Source organism: Leucopleurus acutus (assembly GCF_964270905.1).
Source record: "Leucopleurus acutus genome assembly, chromosome: 4".
Classification (NCBI taxonomy): domain Eukaryota; kingdom Metazoa; phylum Chordata; class Mammalia; order Artiodactyla; family Delphinidae; genus Leucopleurus; species Leucopleurus acutus.
Window position 1 is genome coordinate 106,243,708 of NC_139146.1, and position 22,420 is coordinate 106,266,127.

At 45.8% G+C, this 22,420-nt stretch overlaps 1 protein-coding gene across 1 annotated transcript; it reads left to right on the forward strand.

Moving 5' to 3' along the window:
• Window positions 1-18,991: 18,991 nt before the first annotated feature.
• On the forward strand, window positions 18,992-21,055 carry LOC309960798 (MAPK-interacting and spindle-stabilizing protein-like). The gene has a single exon (XM_082837726.1). It carries the CDS (start codon window positions 19,132-19,134, stop codon window positions 19,867-19,869), a length of 738 nt encoding a protein of 245 aa, XP_082693852.1. The 5' UTR covers window positions 18,992-19,131; the 3' UTR covers window positions 19,870-21,055.
• Window positions 21,056-22,420: the final 1,365 nt, after the last annotated feature.

The window sequence follows — 22,420 nt, forward strand, 5'->3', positions numbered from 1 at the left end:
ACCTCACAGCAGAGGGCCCACCTCAGAGAAGTGTGACGAACCCAGTCAGGATCAGACTCGCACCAGAGGGCCCACATCACCAAATGGATTGGAACCAGGCAGGAGTGTCCTCACATGAGTAGGGCCACATCATCTAAAGGTGAGGAAACCAGAACATGTGGCTTCAAACCATAGGACACCCATCACCAAGGGGCTGGGAGTGAGGCAGGCAGGAGGAGCCTCATAACAGAGGGCCCAAAAATAAGAAAGGTGAGGAATCCAGCAGTTGGAACCTCCCAGCAGGCGGCCCAGAGCACAGAGGCTAGAGGAACCAGGCCAGAGTGAACTAACACCAGACAGCCCACATCATGAAACTGTGAGCAACCCAGACATTGGGACCTCAGAGCAGAAGGCCCACATCCCCATGGTGATGGGAACATGACAGGAGTGTCCTGGCATCACTGGGCTCACATCAGAAAACGTGGGGTGCTCAGAAGTTAGGGCCTGACGCTAGAGGGCACTCATCACCGAGAGGAGGAGGCTCCCAGCAGGCTCCAGCTGCCACCAGAGGGCCAACGTCGCCAAGGTGATGTGGGCCAGCCTGGCAGGAGTGACCTCACAGCAGAGGGCCCACCTCACAGAGGGGTGAGGAACACAGCCAGGATCAGACTCTCACCAGAGGGCCCACATCACCAAGGGGATGGGAACCAGGCAGGAGTGTCCCCACACCAGTGGGACAACATCATCGAAAGGTGAGGATCCCAGCACATGTGTCCTCAAACCAGAGGAACCACATCACCAAGGGGTTCGGAATGAGGCTGGCAGGACTGGCCTCACAACACAGGGTCCATAGAATATAAAAGTTGAGGAATCCAGCAGTTGGAACCTCCCAGCAAGTGGCCCAGAGCACCGAGGCTATGGGATCCAGGCCACAGTGAACTCACAGCAGAGGGCCCACATCATGAACCTGTGAGCAGCCCAGCTGTTGGGACCTCAGAACAGAAGGCCCACATCCCCATTGGGATGGGAACCTGGCAGGAGTGGCTTTGCACCACTTAGCACATATCAGAAAATGTTAGGAGCCCAGCAGTTAGGGGCTGATGCCAGGGGGCCCTCATAACTGAGGGGAGGAGACTCCCAGCAGGTTCCAACTGCCAACAGAGGGACCACGTCTACAAGGTGGCATGCGCCAGCCAGGCAGTAGTGACCTCACAGCAGAGGGCCTATCTCACAGAAGGGTGAGGAACCGAGGCAGGATGAGACTCTCACCAGAGGGCCCACAACACCAAGGGGATGGGAACCAGTCAGGACTGTCCTCCCACCAGTGGGGCCACATCATCGAAAGGTGAGGAACCCAGCACATGTGGCCTCATATCAGAGGACATACATCACAAAGGGGATGGGAGTGAGGCAGGTAGGAGTAGCCTAAAAACAGAGGGCCCAAAGAATAAAAAAACTGAGGAATCCAGCATTTGGAACCTCCCAGCAGGCGGCCGAGAGCACAGAAGCTATGGGATGCAGGCAGGAGTTAACTAACACCAGAGAGCCCACATCATGAAACTGTGAGCAACCCAGGCGTTGGGACTTCAGAGCAGAAAGCCCACATCCCCATGGGGATGGGAACCTGACAGGAGTGTCCTGGCATCACTGGGCTCACATCAGAAAACGTGGGGAGCCCAGCAGTTAGAGCCTGATGCTAGAGGGCCGTCATCACCGAGGGCAGGAGGCTCCCAGCAGGTTCCATGTGCCAACAGAGGGCCCACGTCGCCAAGGTGATGTGTGCAAGTCAGGCAGGATTGACCTCACAGCAGAGGGCCTACCTCACAGAAGAGTGAGGAACCCAGCCAGGATAAGACTGTCACCAGAAGGCCCACATCACCAAGGGGATGGGAACCAGGCAGGAGTGTCCTCACACCAGTGGGGCCACATCATTGAAAGTTGCCTAACCCAGCACATGTGGCCTCAAACCAGAAGACCCACATCACGAAGGGGTTGCGAGTGAGGCAGGCAGGAGGAGCATCACAACACAGGACCCATAGAATACAAAAGTTGAGGAATCGAGCAGTTGGAACCTCCCAGCAGGCAGCCAAGACCACAGAGGCTATGGGATCCAGGCCACAGTGAACTAACACCAGAGAGCCCACATCATGAAATTGTGATCAACCCAGCCGTTGGAACCTCAGAGCAGAAGGCCCACATCCCCATGGGGATGGGAACCTAAGAGGAGTGCTTGAGCAACACTGGGCTCACTAAGAAAAGTTGGGGAGCCCAGCAGTTAGGGCCTGACGTCAGAGGGCCCTCATCACAGAGCTGAGGAGGCTCCCAGCAGGGTCCAATTGCCACCAGAGGGCTCATGTCAACAAGGCGAGGTGAGCAACCCAGGCAAGAGTTACCTGATAGTAGAGGGCCCACCTCACAGATGGGTGAGGAACCCAGCCAGGATCAGACTCTCAACAGAGGGCCCACATCACCAAGGGGATGTGAACCAGGCAGGAGTCTCCTAAGACCATTGGTCCCACATCATCGAAAGGTGAGGAACCCAGCACATGTGGCCTCAAACCAGACGACACACATCACGAAGGGGCTGGGAGTGAGGCAGGCAGGAGGAGCCTCACAACAGAGGGCCCAAAAAATTAAAAAAGTGAGGAATCCAGCAGTTGGAACCTCCCAGCAGGCGGCCAAGAGCACAGAGGCTATGGGATCCAGGCTTCTGTGAACTAACACCAGAGAGCCCACATCATGAAAATGTGAACAACCCAGCCGTTGGGACCTCAGAGCAGAAGGCCCACATCCCCATGGAGATGGGATCCTAAGAGGAGTGCCAAAGCATCACTGGGCTCACTAAGAAAAGTTGGTGAGCCCAGCAGTTAGGGCCTGACGCAAGAGGGCCCTCATCACCGGGGGGAGGAGATTCCCAGCACGCTCCAACTGCCACCACACGGCTGACTTCACCAAGGCAATGTGTGCCAGCCATGCAGGAGTGACCTATCAGCAGAGGGTCTCCCTCGCAGGTGGGTGAGGAACAAAGCCAGGAACAGACTCTCACCAGGGGGTCCACATAACCACGTGGATGAGAACCAGGCAGGAGTGTCCTCACACTAATGGGGCCACATCATCGAAAGGTGAGGAACCCAGCAAAGGTGGCCACAAACCAGAGGACCCACATCACCAAGGGGTTGAGAGTGAGGTAGGTGACTGGACGGGCATATTTAACACTCATTTCCCACCAGGAAGAGAAATTAACCAAAGGCTCAGCGTGCCCTGCCAGAAGCAGATTAGGGCCTGAAGCAGTCTTGCGGGTTTGCGGCCAGCTCACAAGAAAGCGAGCTGAAGAAAGGAGCTCAGGGGCCCTGTAATTCACAAACCTGGAGAGTTATAAATGACAGATAACGTCCAAAAATATATTGAAGTAAGGCTGCGAAGAGGACTTGAAAGTGGGGCAGAATTTCAGGAAACCGATTTCAGGAGGTAGACTGGATTTGCATTTAAAGCATAGGAAAAGAGGCAGAACATCGACAATGATGCACTTGGCAACAAAGGGCGTATGAGTTTGTTCCTGAATATATTCAGGAAAAAACACATACGCCCTTTTTGGCAAACCAAGCAAGCTTGCAATGGAAATCCGAACTACTATGAAGTGTCACTTCCCCCCGGTCTAAAGGGCCATCTGAGAAAAGTGTAAAATCCAGAAAGGCAAGACAGGCCATGGGGAAAAAGGAGCCTTGTTATGCTGATGGGCGGGATGTAAATTGCCAACAGCCACTCTGGAGAAGTGTATGGTGTTTCCTGATACATCTGAAAATCAAAGCAACAGAGTCTAGGGCATTTCCACTTATGGTCCTATAGCTTAAGGAAATTAAAATCAAAAAGACACAGCCACCCCAAAATTTGGGACGGCTCTGTTTACAGGAACCTCTTCTACAGTACGAGTTAAATATCCCAGAGAACAAATAATTGATAAAGAAATTGCGGTACTTACGTACAACAGAATACCACTCAGCAATGAAATCTGTGTCACCAGGCCTGTACCAGCATAATGAGTGGATTGAGGCATGATGATTCTAAGTGAAATAAGTCACACAGAAAAAGAAACATCATAAGGTATCACTAATGCACGGAATGTAAACTTGGCTACACATGAACTGAATTACAAAACAGAACAGGGTCTCAAGATTAGAAAACCAACTTATGCTTGCTTAAGGGGAAAGGTGAGTTAAGGGGGTGCTGCATAAAACCAGAGTTTGAAATTAGCACAGATACCGTTCCATAAGCCAAATATGTAATAGACAAGACCTACCCCCTGCTCAACGAAATGGACTCAACAATGAGGTATCACCTCACACCTGTTAGAATGGGCATCATCTGAAAATCTACAAACAACAAATGCTGGAAAGGGTGTGGAGAAAAGGAACCCTCTTCCACTATTGTTGGGAATATAAATTGATACAGTCACTATGGAGAACAATATGGAGTTTCTTAAGAAACTAATAATAGAATTACCATATGATACAGCAATCCCAGGACTGGACATATACCCAGACAAAACCATAAATCAAAAAGAGACATTCACCGCAATGTTCATTGCATCACTATTTACAATATCGAGGTAATGGAAGCAACCTAAATGCCCACAGACAGACGAATGCATAAAGATGTGGTACATATATAAAATGGAATATTACTAAGCCATGAAAGGAATGAAATTGGGTCATTTGTAGAGACGTCGATGGATCTAGAGACTGTCATACAGAGTGAAGTAAGTCAGAAAGAGAAAAACAAATCTTGTATATTCATGCATATATGTGGAACCTAGAAAAACTGTACAGATTAACCGTTTTGCAAGGCATAAATAGAGCAACAGATGTAGACAACAATCGTATGGACAACAAGGGAGGAAAGCTCTTGGAGGGGTGGTGGTGGGAGGAGTTGAGAGATTGGGATTGGCATGTAAACATTTATATGTATAAAATAGATAACCAATGAGAACCTGCTGTATAAAAATATAAAATAAAATTCAAAATTAAAAAGAAATAAAATTTAAAAAATAAAACAGAAAAAACAATTATTCCCTTCACATACATGTATTTATATGAATAAATTATTTCCATGCTTATATCTGTAAATACAAAAAAGAGGAATAAAATCTACCTTGAACCAAAAACGAAAAAGAGAAAAAAAAAACAGAACCCACCAGTTACTCAGAGGAAAACCGTATCAGGGCACTTGCTCCAGTTGTAAACAATTCTGAAGTTGGTCAGTGGTGGGGAATCATCTCCCATTCAGCCAGCAGCCCCCACACGACAAGCGTCCTCATTGCAAAGCTGGGGCACCGTGCTGAGGCATCTGTGAGTAAACGTGAGCTGAGCCCCAGGCCAGTTGCTGCTGAACTGTTCCCACCCTTCCCAGGTAAAACACCTGAATATATACAAGGACTTGAAAGCCTAGAGGAAGGGCCATGGAGCCACACGAGTGACAGCATGCCAGATGACTTGGTGCCTGCAGGCCAGCCAGGATGGTCCTGGCCCTGGGTGCTCTTCTGGAAGATTTCCATTTCCCTGCCTGAGATACCCGTCCTGTCCCTGCCCCCACTGCTTCTTCCCTTCCTCACCTCTGCCCAGGGAGAAATTCCAGCAGCAGGTATGGGTGACACATCCTCTTCTTTAGCAGGTGGCAGCCTGGCAACTGCTGCAGAAAGTCCAGCAGAGCCCCACAAACACTGGGCCACCCACAAAGCCGTGGCCTCTCACTCCTTCCCACCAGCCCAGCCCCGAGACTGCTGACAGGGCAGAGAAAATGGCGTCAGGCACAGCTGCAGGGGCTTTTGCTGCCTGGAGTAGTATTTATATTGACCTCAACCCAGGCACACCTGGAGAGGGCTGGCCGGCACGGTAAGGCTGCCCAGGTCAGCCAATCATCACCCCTCAGGGGCTCACAGTTGCAGAAAATGGAACTTGCTGAATCGGCCATGTCCAAGGAACAGGTGTGGACCCCTGAGAGTCAGGATAGACAAGGGGCTGCAGCTTTGGCTTGTTTTCTAATCATTTTATCTGGCCCATGAGTGGGAGACAACTTCAAGAAAACCCTCTCCTAATGAGACGAACCCAGGAGTCAGGGAGAGGAGGGGTGGGTGGTGGTTGGAGACAGAGGCCTGCTGCTCTGGGTGCAGTGGAAGTCTCTGGAAGACCAGGTGGAGGGAGGCCACACAGAGTGATGCCCAGGGTCACAGACCTGTCGGAGCTGCTGTTTGTTAGTTCAAGTCCTGCTCTGAGGTGCTCTGTGTCAGCTCTGAGCAACAGGTGAGCTGGGGGTGCTCTTCAATGAGGGCTATGTGCACGGTTCCTGTGTGCCCAGCCCTGCCATGGTACCTGCAAGGGAAGCTCTGTATCCTGGGAGGGGCCTGACCATGAGAGCCCCGTGGGCTGGGTTGGGGGTGGGGTACCTGCCCAGGAGAGCTCCATATCCTGGGATTGGCCTGACCACGAGAGCCCCATGGGCTGCTGGGGACCTGGTAAAGGATGTCAGGACAGTCAGTGAAGCCACCGAGGATATACCTCCAGTTGCTCCTGATTCCTACACCCTGCTGGTCATTCTACCAACCACCAGGACATGGTATTCTGTATTAGTCTTCAATGATGCCTTCTTTTGTATTCCATTAGTCCCAGAGTCACAAGAAATTTTGGCTTGTGGGTGGCAGGTCTCAACACACAACTAAAACAATACTTCCGGACCGTCTTGCCCCAAGGGTTCAAAAATTCCCACACCATCTTTGGGGAAAGCTTAGCTAAAGACCGAAAAGTTCTACCTCTGGAAAAGGAAACCCTCCTTCAATATGCAGATGACATTCTGATTGCCAGCCCTACTAAGGAGGCCTCTGAACTACCAAGCCAATAAAGGATAGAAGTTGTCCAAGAAAAAGCTCAAATATCACAGACTGCGGTGACCTGCCTGGGCTTCATTCTCACACAAGGTCAGAGAAGCCCATCCCAGGAAAGGGAAGAAACCATTTGCAGCCTTACCCCTTTCTAAAACTAGAAGACAGCTTAGGGGTTCCTGGGGAGGCCAGGGTTTGCTGCTTCTGCACCCCTAACTACAGTCTACTAGCTGGGCCTCTATATGAAACACTGAAAGGAAAAGATGATGATCCTTTTGAACAGAATCCAGAAGTGGCCTTTCAAGAATGGAAAGAGCAGTCAATTCAGACCCTTGCCCTGGAACTCCCTAATTGAGCTAAACCCTTTGACCTTTCCATTCCCGGTGAAAGGTGAATCGCCATTGGAGAATTAGTGCAAAAACTGGGACCACTTGAAATGGAACAACGCAAGAATGCCATCCAGGTAGGATAAACTACAGTCACCAAGGGGCTTGGCCCACTGCCACATCTGGCCAAGATACTGGCGGTATCTAAACACCTGGAAATCAGCAGCCCAAAAGGCCACCTCCCTCCTAAGGGAAAAGGACCCCACGTGGTGATCCTAATCACCAACCATGCCCTGAAGTTGCAGGGTTCGCTCCGTGGGCACACCGACCTCAAGTGAGGAGGCCCTCCAACTCCAACATCCAGAGAGATAACCGGGGGCAACAGGGCACCATGACGACTCGTGTGAACATCACTTGACCTGGAGTTTCTCTCATAAAACAACAATAGTGTGTCCCGAAGGAGTAGACTACTGCTTGCAGGACTTCCTGCACCCGGAGGGGAGCTAATAATCTTGGCGGGGGAACCGTATATCACACTGTCACCATAGAAAAGCCTACAGACACCGTGATGATGGTGGCCAATAAGACCGGCTGGACTCCTGTTTACTTCAAAAGGCTGTTGACTCAGTGGCCATCATGGTCCTTGATCACCACTGACCCTGGACTGTCTGGGAGTTGAGCGGGCAGGGCTCTGACACCTGGTGCTGTTTTTACATTAATTCAGGGGCCTAATTGAAGAAAGAGCAGACTACTGGTCAGAGCATCTAGGCTGGCAGAAACGGTCAGCCTAAGGTGGCCGAACAAATGTGGGGCGGGGTGAAACCGGCCCCCACAGCGTCTCTGCACATCTCTTTCCTGGACCCTTAAAGGTCATTAGAATCTATAACACTTCCAATGCTGGTGCTCAGGCGGACGAGCAGGGAGGCAGGGGTCCTGGGGCCAATCAACGTCACCTGGAGGCTGCTGGGGAGAAGTTCTGACCCTCGTCCCCTGGTATGAGGGCTCCCAACTCAGCACTCAGCAGTTACAGAAGAAGGGTCTGCACCCTCAGCACTCCAAGAATGAGGAACGGGACAAAAGGCAGAGGAGGGGTTTGTCCCCAGCAAAGCCCATTAAAAATCCCTGGGAGATAAAAATACAATCTGGGCAATAAAGTCAAGTCTGACCTTTTTTATCCTTTGTGCTTTGTCTAATTTCACGTGCTCCTAGGGTCCCGCATGCAGAGGTTCCACACCCGGCACTTCAGACCAGATTTCCTGGTGCAGAATGGCTGGGTCGACACCTCAGCTCCTGGGGCCCAGTGCAGACTCCGAGATATAGAGCCTGAGCTGCAGCCAACCCGGCCCTTGAGAGCTCCGCCCCCTCCCTCCCACTGACTCTGACAGGATCTCTACACAGCAGCCCAGCCCACAGCCCACGGGGTAGTGCATGCTCTCACCTCTCCATTCTCTGATCAAAATATAAAGTTTCCTTTGCTTGGGAACCAAACTCAGTCTCGATCTGTTGGCCCCAATGACACTGGGCAGGGGGACCCTTGTTGGGGTCCACTCTGGAGGATCAGTAACAGAAATTGAGACTATTGTAACTTCAATGAACAGATGTGTGAGCCAAACTGTAGTTAACATAGAACAGTTTATAAGGCTCGGGTAAAATAAGATGTTTCTAACACTTCCATTTGATATTTCCATCACTTTATTATAAGCAAGTTCAGTGAAAAGGTTTGTCTTATTTGTCAGGTCAATATTAGAGAAATGAAGTGATTTCTTTCCAAGGATGTACATCTAATAATCTTGGTTAAAGCTTCAATCTTGTTTTAAATGCTTTTCCATTGAAAATGATACCTCTCTTTCAGCTCCCCCATTTCTGAGAAGTATAAAATCTTATAATTTATTATTACCAAAGGGGAAAGGTGGGAGGAGGGATAAATTAACAGTTTGGAATTAACACATACACACTGCTATGTATAAAATAGATCATCAACAAGGAACTACTGTATAGCACAGGGAACTACACTCAATATTGTGCAATAACCTATAAGGGGAAATAATCGGAAAAAGAACAGATATTTTTATTGACATCATCTATCAATGACAGTTAAAGTGTAACCTAAGGGAAGCCAGTGGTGAGTGCTTCTGACCCTGAAGACTTCAGTCATCTAAAGTTTGCACTCTGCCTACTTCCCAAGGCCCTTAATGAACATATGTGTAGCCGTAGCTTAAAAAACTCCCCAGTTTGGGTTTCGGGGAGACACTGATTTTGAAAAAGCCCTGGTGTTCTCCTTACATGAATGGGACTCTTCCTACTGCTAAAACATGTCTGTCACATCCAGAGGATGGTATACCGTCTGATCGGGAAGAGTTTGGAAAAGGCATCTCATCTCCTCATCTCCTGGTGCTCGGGTTCACCCCTCCAGCGTCTTTACTAACAGTCTCCCCACTTGGAGATGTCAACACTGTCAACATCCTGTTGCGTACAGTTTGGAATTTGTCCAGAGGATGAAGCGGAAGGATGAGGAACAATGAGAGACAAGTCCTAGGTGTTCAGACAGGCACATGTCACTCTAATTTCCAATCAGGAAGATGAATTGACCAAAGGCTAGGGTTGCCCATGGAAACAGTATAGGGCTTGAGGAAATCCCACTGCTTTGTGGCCAGTTCCCATAAACACAAGTTGAACAATGGAACTCAGGGGCAGTAAAATTCACGAAACTGCAGAGTTGAAAATATCTATCACTGAAAAATGTCTTGAGGAAAGTCAGAGAAAAGGATTGGCAAGCAAGGGAGAATGGCAGGAAAGGGATTTGAGGAGGTAGAAAGGACTCGCCATTAAGCACAAGAAAAGGGGCTGAACATTGCCGACATTGCAGTTGGCCAAAAAGGCTGTATGTGTTTTTTTCTGTATATATTCAAGAAAAGGGCATACACTTTTTTAGCCAACCAAACAGGTGGGCACTGGAAATCAATACTACAAAAGATATCACTTCGCATCAGTCAGAAGAGCCATCCTCATAAAGTGTAAACGCCAGAAATGCAGGACAGGGCAAGGAGAAGAGGGAGCCCTGTGAGGCTTATAGTGGAAATGTATATTGCCAACGGCCATTCTGGAGAAGTGTATTGTGTTTACTAAAGCATCTAAAAAATGAGCTACAGAGCATAGGGCACTTGCACTCATGGGCGTATATCTTGGGAAAAACAAAAATCGAGAGGACACAGGCACCCCAATGTTTACTGCCCCTCTGTTTAAAAGATCCTCGACTAGGATATAACTTAAATGTCTCTGGAGGGAAAAAATGGATAGAGATGTGGTACTTATGTAGAGTGGAATATTACTCAGCCTGGAAATCAATGAAATATGGCCAGTTGTAACAACTCCGGAGGAGTTACGTATGATCATTCTAAGTGACGTAATTCAAAAAGAAAAAGACACATATCATAAGATATCACTTAAAGGTGGAATCCAAAATGGCTACACATGAAATAAATTACAAAACAAAAACATAGTCAAATATGTAGAAAATACGCGTGAGGCTGCTAAACGGGAAAGGTGGGGAGGGGTGAGGCATCATCCAGGAGGTTGAAATTAGCAAAGATACCATTCCAAATACCAAACTGATAATCAACAAGGCCTACACGGTAGCTAAAAGAACTGCACTCAGCACACTCAAGTCACCGGAAAAGAATATCTATGACTGGTAAGAATCTGAAAAAGAATTTATTGATGTCTCTCTGTACGTGAATCAAGTGGATGTACAGCAGCAAGAAACAGAGCTTTGAAAATCAGCTATGACCAATATAGTAATAAATTGAAAAAAATAAACGACAGAGAGACAGAGAAAACCTCTTACAACTTTTCCTCAGGGACGGTGATGCAACATGGATTGAACACATCTAGACCCACAGCAGGATGAGACATAAGGCTGGAAACTGCTCGCGCTAAGAGAAATGTGAGGTTGGGTGAGGAAATGCACACCCTTTAAAGTAATACTACCTGGTACCCATTCAATGGGTCCCAAATCTGCAGGTTCAAGGAATCTTCCTACAGCTAAAACATGCATGGAAAACCCAGAGGACTGTACACCATGTGATCGGGAGATGTGTCTAAAATGCACCTCATTTATCCTCTCCTGGTGCTCCTGTTCATCATTCCAGCCACGTTACTTAGAATCTCCCCACTTAGAGAATCAGCACATTTAAACTTCTGTTTCACACATTTTGCAAATTGTGAGGAGGATGAACGGGAACAGGGGGAACCAATGAGAGAATAGTTGTAGGGGTTTGGACGGGCACATGTCACTCTAATTTCCCATTAAGAATAAGAATTAAAAAAAGGCTCAGCCCGCCTCGCCGGAGCCAAAATAGGGCCTGAAGCAATCCTGCGGTTTTGAGGCCAGCTCACAAAAGAGCAACTTAAAAAATGGAGCTCAGGGTCACTGCAATTCACAAACCTGCAGAGTTATAAATGAAAACTAACGTCCAAAAATATGTTGAGGTAAGGCAAAGAAGAGGATCTGAATGCAAGACAGAATTGCAAGAAACAGATTTCAAGAGATAGATTGGACTCGCCTTTAAAGCACATGAAAAGCGGCAGAATTTCGACAATGATGCAGTTGGCCCAAAAGGGAGTATGCGTTTTTTCCTGAATATATCCAGGAAAAAACGCATACGCACTTTATGGGCAACCAAGCAAGCAAGCAATGCAAATGTGCACAACAAAGAAGTCTCATTTCCCACCGGTCAAAAGGGCCATCCGAAAAAATTGTAAACACCAGAAATGCAGGACAGGCCATGGAGAACAGGGAGCCTTTATACGCTGATGGACAGTGTGTGAACTGCCGAGAGCCACTCTGGAGAAGTGTATGGTGGTTCCTAAATCATCTAAAAAACAGAGCGACAGAGCATAGGGCACTTCCAATCACGGGAGTATATCTAAGGAAGTCTAAAAATCAACAAGACACAAGCACACCACAGTTTAGGGCTACTCTGTTTACAAGAACCTCAACTTCAGTACACCTTAAATATCCCAGGAAAGAGAACAATGGATAAAGAAAATGTGGTACTTATGTACAATGGAATATCTCTTCACCATGAAATCAATGTAATAAGGCTAGTAGAAGGATAAAGAGTGGATTTAGGTCCGATAATACTACTTGAAATAAGTCAAACAGAAAAAGAAACATATCATAAGATATCACTTATAGAGGGAGGATAAATATGGCTGCACAAAAAATGAATTACAAAACAGAACAGTGTCTCACATTTAGAAAACACACTTATGTCAGCTTAAGGGGAAAGGAGAGGTGGGGTGATGCATAAAACCAGAGTTTGAAATTAGCACAGATACCGTTCAATAAACCAAATAGGTATCAGACAAGATCTACACCTTGCTCAATGAACTGGCCTCAACACACCTTATACACCGCAGAGAAATATATCTGAGTAATAAGAATCTTAAAACCCATGTATTGATATCTCTCCATAAGGGAATCAAGTGTGCACAGAGCGGCACAAACACAGTAGTGAAAATGAGCTAAACCCCATTATAGAAATAAATTTTAAAACCAAAACGCAGAAACAATGAAAGAGAGAAAAATTCTTACAAAATTCGCTCAGGGGCTGTGATGCAACCTAGAATGACCACATATAAACCCACAGCTGGATAAGACATAAGGCTGGACACTTGGGGCTGAAAGGATTGGTGAGCTTTGGTGAGCAACTGCCGAAAGTTTAATGCAATACTTCATGCTACTTATTCCAAGGGTCCCAACACTCCAAGTTGAAGGGAATCTTCCTAGAGCTAAACCATGCATGGGAAATCCAGCGGATGGTATACCATATGATCGGGAAAGGTTTCTAAAATGCACCTCATTTTCCTCTCCTGGGGCTCCGGATCAACATTCCAGCCACTTTACTAAAAACATCTCCACATGGAGAGTCAATGCCTTTAAGTTCCGGAATCGCACAGTCTGCAGTTAGTGCGGAAAATGAATGGGAATAGGGGGAACCAGTGAGAAAATAGCTGTAGCGGTTTCAATGGGCACATGTCACTCTAATTTCACATCAGGAGGAAGAATTAACCAAAGGCAGAGCAAGGCGTCCCAGAAGAAGAATAGGGCCTGAAGAAATCCTGTGGATATGAGGCAAGATCACAAAAATAAGAGCTGAAAAATGGAGCTAAGGGCCATTGCAATTCAAAAACCTGCAGAGTTATGAAGGCCAACTATTTTCCAAAAGTATATTGAGGTAAGGCTATGAAGAGGCACTGAGAGCAAGGCAGAACTGCAGGAAACCGATTGCAGGAGGTAGAATGGAATTGCATGTAAAGCATAGGAAAAGAGGCAGAACGTCCACAATGATGCACTTGGCCAAAAAGGGCGTATGCGTTTTTTCCTGAATATATTCAGGAAAAAACGCATACGCCCTTTTTGGCCAACTAAGCAAGCTTGCAAAGGAAATCTGCACTACAATGAAGTCTCACTGCCCCCCGGTCAAAAGGGACATCTGAAAAAAGTGTAAAACCCAGAAAGGCAGGACAGGCCATGGAGAACTGGGAGCCTTGTTATGCTGATGGGCGGGATGTAAATTGCCAACAGCCACTCTGGAGAAGTGTATGGTGTTTCCTGAAACATCCAAAAAACAAAGCAACAGAGCCTAGGGCACTTCCACTTATGGTCCTATAGCTTAGGGAAATTAAAATCCAAAAGACACAGCCACCCGAAAGTTTGGGCCGGCTCTGTTTACAAGAACCTCGTTTACGGTACAAGTTCAATATCACAGAAAGCGAAAAATGGATAAAGAAGTTGTGGTACTTACGTACAATGCAATATCACTCAGCAATAAAATCTATGTCATCAGGCCCGTAGCAGCATAATGAGTGGATTCAGGTACGATGATTCTAAGTGAAATAAGTCACACAGAAAAAGAAACATCATAAGATATCACTACTACACGGAATGTAAACTTGGCTACACAAGAACTGAATTACAAAACAGAACAGGGCCTCAAATGTAGAAAACCAACTTATGCTTGCTTAAGGGGAAAGGTGAGTTGGGGTGCTGCATAAAACCAGAGATTGAAATTAGCACAGATACCGTTCCATAAGCCAAATATGTAATAGACAAGAGCTACTCCTTGCTCAACGAAGTGGACTAAACACCACATATTAAACGCCTAAGAATCTACCTGACTAGTAAGAATCTTAAAACCTATGGATTTATATGTCTCCGAAAGAGAATCAAGTGTGTGTACAGCGGCATAAGCGCAGCAGTGATAGGATTGGTGAGGTTCGGTGAGCAAATGCAGACCCTTTGAAGTCATATTGCATGGTACCCATTCCATGGGTCTCAACTCTCCAGGTTTAAGGGATTCTTCCTTCAGCTAAAACATGCATGTGGAACCCAGAGTATGATCCACCGTGTGATTGGAAAACGTGTTCAAATGTGTCTCAGTTTTCGTCCCCTGGTACTCGGGTGCAACATTCCAGATGCTTTACTAACACTCTCCCCACTTGGAGAGTCAGTGCCTTTGAACTCCTGTTTGGCCCAGTTTGCAATTTCTGTGGAAAATGAACAGGAATAGGGAGAACCAATGAGAGACTAGGTGGAGGTGTCCGGACGGGCAAATTTAACTCTCATTTCCCACCAGGAAGAGGAATTAACCAAAGGCTCAGCGTGCCATGCCGGAACCACACTAGGGCCTGAAGCAATACTGCGGTGTTGCGGCCAGCTCACAAGAAAGCGAGTTGTAGAAAAGAGCTCAGGGGCACTGTAATTCACAAACCTGCAGAGTTATAAATGACAGCCATCTTCCAAAAATATATTAAAGTAAGGCTGCCAAGAGGTGTTGAAAGCGGGGCAGAATTGCAGGAATCCGATTTCAGGAGGTAGACTGGAACTGCATATAAAGCATAGGAAAAGAGGCAGAACGTCCACAATGATGCACTTGGCCAAAAAGGGCGTATGCGTTTTTTCCTGAATATATTCAGGAAAAAACGCATACGCCCTTTTTGGCCAACCAAGCAAGCTTGCAAAGGAAATCTGCACTACAATGAAGTCTCACTGCCCCCGGTCAAAAGGGCCATCTGAAAAAAGTGTAAAATCCAGAAAGGCAGGACAGGCCATGGAGAACAGGGAGCCTTGTTATGCTGATGGGCGGCATGTAAATTGCCAGCAGCTACTCTGGAGAAGTGTATGGTGTTTCCTGAAACATCCAAAAAACAAAGCAACAGAGCCTAGGGCACTTCCACTTATGGTCCTATAGCTTAGGGAAATTAAAATCCAAAAGACACAGCCACCCCAAAGTTTGGGCCGGCTCTGTTTACAAGAACCTCGTTTACGTACAAGTTCAATTTCACAGAAAGCGAAAAATGGATAAAGAAGTTGTGGTACTTACGTACAATGCAATATCACTCAGCAATGAAATCTATGTCATCAGGCCCGTAGCAGCATAATGAGTGGATTCAGGTACGATGATTCTAAGTGAAATAAGTCACACAGAAAAAGAAACATCATAAGATATCACTACTACACGGAATGTAAACTTGGCTACACAAGAACTGAATTACAAAACAGAACAGGGCCTCAAATGTAGAAAACCAACTTATGCTTGCTTAAGGGGAAAGGTGAGTTGGGGTGCTGCATAAAACCAGAGATTGAAATTAGCACAGATACCGTTCCATAAGCCAAATATGTAATAGACAAGAGCTACTCCTTGCTCAACGAAGTGGACTCAACACCCCATATTAAACGCCTAAGAATATACCTGACTAGTAAGAATCTTAAAACCTATGGATTTATATGTCTCCGAAAGAGAATCAAGCATGTGTACAGCGGCATAAGCGCAGCAGTGATAGGATTGGTGAGGTTCGGTGAGCAAATGCAGACCCTTTGAAGTCATATTGCATGGTACCCATTCCATGGGTCTCAACTCTCCAGGTTTAAGGGATTCTTCCTTCAGCTAAACCATGCATGTGGAACCCAGAGTATGATCCACCATGTGATCGGAAAACGTGTTCAAATGTGTCTCAGTTTTCGTCCCCTGGTACTCGGGTGTAACATTCCAGATGCTTTACTAACACTCTCCCCACTTGGAGAGTCAGTGCCTTTAAACTCCTGTTTGGCACAGTTTGCAATTTCTGTGGAAAATGAACAGGAATAGGGAGAACCAATGAGAGACTAGGTGGAGGTGTCCGGACGGGCAAATTTAACTCTCATTTCCCACCAGGAAGAGGAATTAACCAAAGGTTCAGCGTGCCATGCCGGAACCACACTAGGGCCCGAAGCAATCCTGCGGTGTTGCGGCCAGCTCACAAGAAAGCGAGTTGAAGAAAGGAGCTCAGGGGCACTGTAATTCACAAACCTGCAGAGTTATAAATGACAGCCATCTTCCAAAAATATATTAAAGTAAGGCTGCCAAGAGGAGTTGAAAGCGGGGCAGAATTGCAGGAAACCAATTTCAGGAGGTAGACTGGAATTGCATGTAAAGCATAGGAAAAGAGGCAGAACGTCCACAATGATGCACTTGGCCAAAAAGGGCGTATGCGTTTTTTCCTGAATATATTCAGGAAAAAACGCATACGCCCTTTTTGGCCAACCAAGCAAGCTTGCAAAGGAAATCTGCACTACAATGAAGTCTCACTGCCCCCTGGTCAAAAGGGCCATCTGAAAAAAGTGTAAAATCCAGAAAGGCAGGACAGGCCATGGAGAACTGGGAGCCTTGTTGTGCTGATGGGCGGAATGTAAATTGCCAACAGCCACTCTGGAGAAGTGTATGGTGTTTCCTGAAACATCCAAAAAACCAAGCAACAGAGCCTAGGGCATTTCCACTTATGGTCCTTTAGCTTAGGGAAATAATAATCAAAAAGACACAGCCTCCCCAAAGTTTGGGATGGCTCTGTTTACAAGAACCTCGTTTACGGTACAGGTTCAATATCGCAGAAAGCGAAAAATGGATAAAGAAATTGTGGTACTTACGTACAATGCAATATCACTCAGCAATGAAATCTATGTCATCAGGCCCATGACAGCATAATGAGTGGATTCAGGTATGATGATTCTAAGAGAAATAAGTCACACAGAAAAAGAAACATCATAAGATATCACTACTACACGGAATGTAAACTTGGCTACACAGAAACTGAATTACAAAACAGAACAGCGTCTCAAATGTAGAAAACCAACTTATGCTTGCTTAAGGGGAAAGGTGAGTTGGGGTGCGGCATAAAACCACAGATTGAAATTAGCACAGATACCGTTCCATAAGCCAAATATGTAATAGACAAGAGCTACTCCTTTCTCAACGATGTGGACTCAACACCCAATATTAAACGCCTAAGAATATACCTGACTAGTAAGAATCTTAAAACCTATGGATTTATATGTCTCCGAAAGAGAATCAAGCGTGTGTACAGTGGCATAAACGCAGCAGTGATAGGATTGGTGAGGTTCGGTGAGCAAATGCAGACTCTTTGAAGTCATATTGCATGGTACCCATTCCATGGGTCTCAACTCTCCATGTTTATGGGATTCTTCCTTCAGCTAAAACATGCATGTGGAACCCAGAGTACGATCCACTGTGTGATCGGGAAACGTGTTCAAATATGTCTCAGTTTTCGTCCCCTGGTACTCGGGTGCAACATTCCAGTCGCTTTACTAACACTCTCCCCACTTGGAGAGTCAGTGCCTTTAACCTCCTGTTTGGCCCAGTTTGCAATTTCTGTGGAAAATGAACAGGAATAGGGAGAACCAATGAGAGACTAGGTGGAGGTGTCTGGACGGGCAAATTTAACTCTCATTTCCCACCAGGAAGAGGAATTAACCAAAGGCTCAGCATGCCGTGCCAGAACCAAACTAGGGCCTGAAGCAATCCTGCGGTGTTGCGGCCAGCTCACAAGAAAGCGAGTTGAAGAAAGGATCTCAGGGGCACTGTAATTCACAAACCTGCAGAGTTATAAATGACAGCTATATTCCAAAAATATATTGAAGTAAGGCTGCCAAGAGGAGTTGAATGTGGGACAGAATTGCAGGGAACCGATTTCAGGAGGTAGACTGGAATTGCATGTAAAGCATAGGAAAAGAGGCAGAACGTCCACAATGATGCACTTGGCCAAAAAGGGCGTATGCGTTTTTTCCTGAATATATTCAGGAAAAAACGCATACGCCCTTTTTGGCCAACCAAGCAAGCTTGCAAAGGAAATCTGCACTACAATGAAGTCTCACTGCCCCCCCGGTCAAAAGGGCTATCTGAAAAAAGTGTAAAATCCAGAAAGGCAGGACAGGCCATGGAGAACAGGGAGCCTTGTTATGCTGATGGGCGGCATGTAAATTGCCAGCAGCCACTCTGGAGAAGTGTATGGTGTTTCCTGAAACATCCAAAAAACAAAGCAACAGAGCCTAGGGCACTTCCACTTATGGTCCTATAGCTTAGGGAAATTAAAATCCAAAAGACACAGCCACCCCAAAGTTTGGGCCGGCTCTGTTTACAAGAACCTCGTTTACAGTACAAGTTCAATATCACAGAAAGTGAAAAATGGATAAAGAAGTTGTGGTACTTACGTACAATGCAATATCACTCAGCAATGAAATCTATGTCATCAGGCCCATAGAAGCATAATGAGTGGATTCAGGTACGATGATTCTAAGTGAAATAAGTCACACAGAAAAAGAAACATCATAAGATATCACTACTACACGGAATGTAAACTTGGCTGCACAGGAACTGAATTACAAAACAGAACAGGGTCTCAAATGTAGAAAACCAACTTATGCTTGCTTAAGGGGAAAGGTGAGTTGGGGTGCGGCATAAAACCACAGATTGGAGCCGCGCGCTGCTGGTGCTGCTGCCGCCCCCATCTCCGTCGCCGCTGCTGTCGGTCGGGCTGCGCTCAGTTCTTCAGCGATCAGTTCCCTCGGACCCATCGCCGCTTCTAGACCTTGCTGCGGGTTCGGATCTTGCCGGGAAAATGTCTGATGAATTTTCGTTGGCAGATGCGCTACCTGAACACTCCCCTGCCAAAACCTCTGCTGTGAGCAATACAAAACCCGGCCAACCTCCTCAAGGCTGGCCAGGTTCCAACCCTTGGAATAACCCAAGTGCTTCACCTTCTGTGCCATCTGGACTCCCACCAAGTGCAACACCCTCCACTGTGCCTTTTGGACCAGCACCAACAGGAATGTATCCCTCTGTGCCTCCCACCGGACCACCTCCAGGACCCCCTGCACCCTTTCCTCCTTCTGGACCATCATGCCCCCCACCTGGTGGTCCTTATCCAGCCCCAACTGTGCCAGGCCCTGGCCCCACAGGGCCATATCCGACACCAAATATGCCCTTTCCAGAGCTTCCAAGACCCTATGGTGCGCCCACAGATCCAGCTGCAGCTGGTCCTTTAGGTCCATGGGGATCCATGTCTTCTGGACCTTGGGCACCAGGAATGGGAGGGCAGTATCCTACCCCTAATATGCCATATCCATCTCCAGGGCCGTATCCCGCCCCTCCTCCTCCCCAAGCACCAGGGGCTGCACCACCTGTTCCATGGGGCACTGTTCCACCAGGAGCCTGGGGACCACCAGCGCCATATCCTGCCCCTGCAGGATCATATCCCACACCAGGACTCTATCCCAGTCCCAACAATCCTTTTCAAGTGCCTTCAGGACCTTCCGGTGCTCCACCGATGCCCGGTGGCCCCCATTCTTACCATTAAGTTAACAATGGATGAAGAGATGACGCTTTGCTTTTTGAAGTACATATATATATATGCACTTGAATGCATATATACAAATTGCTGTTTCACTATTCTTAGAGGGCATTCATGAAAGAACAACTCTTGCATCTCTCAGAAGATATCTGCCTCTTGTGCTTGGATGTATAGTACATCTGATGGAAACAATCAGATAAAAATGTAAAAGTAAATCATTCAAATGTGATTTTTATTCGGTTTTTATGGAAAGTTAAAGTAATTAAGTATATTGAATAGCTCTTTGATACAATTTGTTTAAAACAAATTTTCGATTTGTTTAAATTATGAAACTAAATACTTATCACTTTTTCCCCTAAATAAACACACTTTGAAAACAATCACATTGTCATAATTTAAACAAATGATGCCTCTCAACATCTTGAGCTGCTCTATCTATAGGATAAATAAACCTGGTCCTTCTGAGGTTATCTTTTGGATATACATTTTAAAACTTGGTAATTATTGTCAGATGTTGAGTTCATTTTTATCCTTGAGCTTTTAGTAAAAACTTCATTTTGAGTTCCACCTGATTTATTTTTAGCCATATGGGTCATACAGCTCTAAAATCTGCCCTTTATGGAAACTGTTTTCTTTTTAATGCAGGCTAACATGTATATGTAAATTATATTCTTAGAGAATTGGTGATCTCTTTGTACTTGTAGAATAGATTATGATGTGTCCATATTACTTCGGAAAGAGCTCAAGGACGGAAATATTTCTCTCCTTTGTCTTGAACCTCAAACTAGAAGAGACCCTAGGAACTGCTTCATAGTAACAAGTAATTTGCAGTCCTACAAAACACTCTTCTACAGGAGACTTCCTGTAGTCCCCTCCCCCTCGGTTCTTTAGAAGGAGCACTTCCCTTCATTCCATCCTGATGCAGAAAACTGGCACACTCTAGGGGTCTATCACAAACACAGAAGTTATGTTTAGAGAACCTTAGTCATACAGACATGACTGTTCTCTTTGTACAAGCGTGATCGAAACACGTTACGTCTTTCAGAGTCTGGTTAAGCTATGTCATCGTCTCTTGCATAGTTATCCTGGATCTGTTTGTAACGTGCTTATGGCTGACAGTTCAGTTCTGTATTTGTTGACAGGTAAGACAGGTAAATAGGTAGAAGAATGAGTGCCATCCTCAAAAATTATTCTCTAGCCGTGACACTGAGGATAATCATAAAGTGTAGATCTCTGCAATTGAGTTTAAAGCAGTGTGACTGTGTTACTTAAAAATAAGTGGTGTTTGTAACCTCCAGAATAGCTTTTTGGCACCTTATCTTTAAATCTGATTTTTAGATTTGGGATAGAACTGACCATGTTTGACCATTTGTCCATTTGTTTGACCATTTGACCATTTGTCAAATTTTGAATGTATTCATTAGGTTCCTAAAATGTATTGTGACTTTCTTGACCAGTATATGAGAGATTTATGCTGGAGCTCTTACCTTTGCTTAGAAATAAAATATTTAGTAGTTTATTTCTCTTACAGTTAAAATGTCAAGAATGCCAAATGCTGCCAATTTAATGGTTTGATAGCTACCTCCTTTTAAGAAAGCGAGATTGTCACCTTTGAGAGGAACATTCAGTCTTTAGGCCTCCCTTAAGTAGATGATAGATTCAGGCTTTCAGAATTGAAACTAATTTGTTTAGATATTTTCAGACTGGGGAATGTTAGACAGCCCTTTCATAGTGGCACAGTCTTTCTTTCACTTCTTTGCAGGGACAAGTGGCAGCTATCTGCAACACTCTTGGAATCTGTTGTAGCCTTCAGTTTATAAGGCAGTAGCCTTAGAAGGTGTCATAGCTTAACTTATCAATCAATATCATAATGTCAGCTAACTCTGGAGGGATGAAAGGCAAAGTGAGATGGCAGCAAAGATATCTCTCCTTTTGGTTATTTTGGTTGTCCTACCTTGGAATAAGTTGACAACTCTGGCTTTAGATAAAATATTTAACACTAGAGAGGATAACGTTTGACTACAAGAAGAATAGGTAGCAAGTTTGGGAATCTCTTATTGTGGAGACCAGTTACTATCAGAGAAAATCTTATGCTAAAGGATTTAAAGGGCCGTGAATACAAGATTTGGAATTATTACCCCTTATAAGTATATCAACTGCTGGTGACCCATACTGCCCAGTGTGTCCTAGATGATACTGCCGTTTTAAACTTGGCTTTTTGAGGATTTTCCAACTGATTTTTGGGAAATTTTTTTTAAATATAAGAATTGAAATCAAAGGGAATAGAATTTACTTTTACATTCTTTTTAATTTTCAAGCATCATTTCTCAACTTGAGGGAGGGGCATCTCAATTCTTGTGGGTACTTGGGGGCAAAAGGTATTTTTAGGTTCAGGGTGGAGTTAAGAAAAGCAGAAGTTGTTTCAAGGGAGGAATGGAGGAAAGCATCTAAGAAGGTTTTTGTCTTTACAAGGGAATAATGTTGCTTTTAAAACAAGTTATGCTAGGCTGAGATTGGTTTGTGGAAGAGACTGCTTGTTAGAAAGTATGTTTGGTCT